General features: G+C 47.7%; 1 protein-coding gene across 1 annotated transcript in view; it reads right to left on the bottom strand.

Annotated features, from left to right (window-relative positions):
- Positions 1-1,091: 1,091 nt before the first annotated feature.
- Positions 1,092-2,500, bottom strand: part of LOC125043671 — a 59,827-nt gene continuing 58,418 nt past the window's right edge. Inside the window, exon 5 of the mRNA XM_047639906.1 lies at positions 1,092-2,500. This exon is cut by the window's right edge and continues 378 nt beyond it. Coding sequence (XP_047495862.1) covers positions 1,092-2,500 — 1,409 coding nt within the window.

Raw genomic sequence — 2,500 nt, 5'->3', positions numbered from 1 at the left:
TGTTTGATACTTTTTATAAACTGTGCATAGTTCGATATATACATTTAATACAGGAAGATACAATGGATTAACACGTTGTAGTCATGCTCGAGGCTGCGCTAAATGCCGCGCAACGAATAATCTAGTCAAACCCTTAGTGTTTACAATCAATTATATAAACGGTATATATATATATATATATATATATATATATATATATATATATATATATAAACACACCTGCACACATACAGATTGATGTGTGTGGGTATATATATATATATATATATATATATATATATATATATAAATGTGTGTGTGTGTGTGTGTGTGTGTGTGTGTGTGTGTGTATATATATATATATATATATATATATATATATATGTATTAATATATTTATATATATGTATATATATATATATATATATATATATATATATATATTCATATACATATGTGTGTGTGTGATTGTCTTTGTCTTTGTCCGCTTGCCTTCTCTGCGCGTTTCTATGCGTGTGTGCAGCCAGTGTAAAGACATAACTCGAACCCGAAACGCTAACAACGCAAAACAAATGCCCTCAGTCGTCTCTTAGCAAGCCATCACGTAACAAGATCATGACAGCTTGAAAGCCGTCTTCAGAAAACCTTCGAGAGAAATCCAATCCTACATCATTAATTTAATTGGGTTCAGCTCTGAGTTAGGAAGGCGGGGGGGGGGGGGGGACCTTCTCCTACACGTCACTTGTATGGGTCAAGATATTTTTTGGCGTTTTGGAGAATTGGGACTTTGTCTTTACATTTTTGTTGTGGTTTATCCATAGTTTTACCAAAGGCTCTCGTTATACATCTATTGCTAGTGAAAGGTATTTCTGTCCTGAATACTTGTGGCTGATATTTAAAAGAGGAGTTCGTCTTATATATTAACAATAATTTACTATAATTCACGAATACTTAACTCTCTCTCTCTTTCTCTCTCTCTCTCTCTCTCTCTCTCTCTCTCTCTCTCTCTCTCTCTCTCTCTCTCTCTCTCTCTCTCTCTCTCTCTCTCTCATTTTCGTTCTTTCTCTATATTGTCTCTTTAGTTTTTCTTGTGCCTTTTTTCATAAGTATACTCATTGTTTGGATCTCCGTTGTCTATTAGCCACGTGTGACCAAGTCACAAAGGGCTCATTCAGTTCCGGATACCAGGTCACCAGGTCGCTCCACTCTGCGTCCCGGTAACCGTTCTGCGCAGAACCGATGCCATCTGAGAAGTCAGCGGCGGTGCCCACCTCGTCTCGTGTGCTGGGTCTGACGTAATAAGGTCTGCTGGTGACGTCCGTCGCAGAGGGCCGGTCTCTCGTGGGAGTCTTCACCAGTAGAAGACGCTTGTAGAGTTCCATCGGAGTGAAGGTGGCTTGTGCAGGGGCATCCGTGGGCAGGGCACCGCCTGCTTTAGGATACCAAGTGACGAAGTCTGAGAATCTGGCACTCCTAGCGGCCTCGGAGGACGCAGTATCCGTTGTTGAGTCTTCGGGAGAGGGAACTCCGTCCGTGTCCCTCTGACGACGTGGACCGCGCATCATTCTTCCAGCAGACGTGTCGCCGGCGTCAACATTCCCATCGACTGATGGCGGAGCTGACAGCCCCAACAGCCAAGAGATGATGAAAGTGTCAGACGTCTTGGAGTCGCCCACCCGCCTGACCACTGGCCTCATCGCAGCCGGATAGGGGGTCAGGCCGCCGGATGAGGGGCGGGGAGACGGCACGTCCGGCCTCATCCGGTCCTTGCCCTTCGATGAGACCGATGAGCTTGGTCGGGGAGGGATTTCGTCAGATATTCCGGGCGAAATCTCAGGCACAATAGACTCGATACCCTCCTCTCCCTTTTCCCTTTCTACTCCTTCTTTCTCCTCATCTTCTTCCTCTCCCTCACTTCTATCCGCTGCATTCTCCCCTCCTCTTTTCTTCTCGGGACCTGACACCCGGCGTTGCGTCAGAGCTCCCCGGGCGAGGGCAACGGACGCCCGGGAGAGAAGATCGAGAGCAGATCGGTTTTCATCTGGGTCTCCGGCCCCTCTATCGATGTTCGATATGTCACTCGCCCGTGAGAAGTTTAACCCGTTGTCAGAGGCTCTGTCGAATTCTTGAACCCTACTATTGCCACGTGATAGATTATGCTGACTTTCGCGTTTGCCTCCAAGTGAAAATCTATCATCGTTTTTCTCGCCGACGGTTGCATGGCTGTCCTCAGTGGCTGACTGCCGGGCTTGACTGTTCTGAGGCGTTGGTGCCTTGGGGCCTTCCTTCTCCTCCCCCGTCACGCCCCACATGTCCATTGCCTCATCTAGGAGTTCGGACTCTTTGCTCGCTCGGGGACGGAGCCTTGAAGCGTCCGAACCCTCGGCAGGGAACTCGGAGAAGAGAGAGACGACAAAGCTGTCTCCGTAGGGCGTCTCCCCGGCCTTCCTCACGACGGCCTTCCTCGCGCCCGGAAGGAAACGTTCGTCGGCCCTCCGGGCGACGTGGCCTCCCTGGTATA

Source organism: Penaeus chinensis, chromosome 34 (assembly GCF_019202785.1).
Source record: "Penaeus chinensis breed Huanghai No. 1 chromosome 34, ASM1920278v2, whole genome shotgun sequence".
Taxonomy (NCBI): domain Eukaryota; kingdom Metazoa; phylum Arthropoda; class Malacostraca; order Decapoda; family Penaeidae; genus Penaeus; species Penaeus chinensis.
Note: the sequence above shows the minus strand (reverse complement) of the source record. Positions and strands in the feature narration are given on the sequence as shown.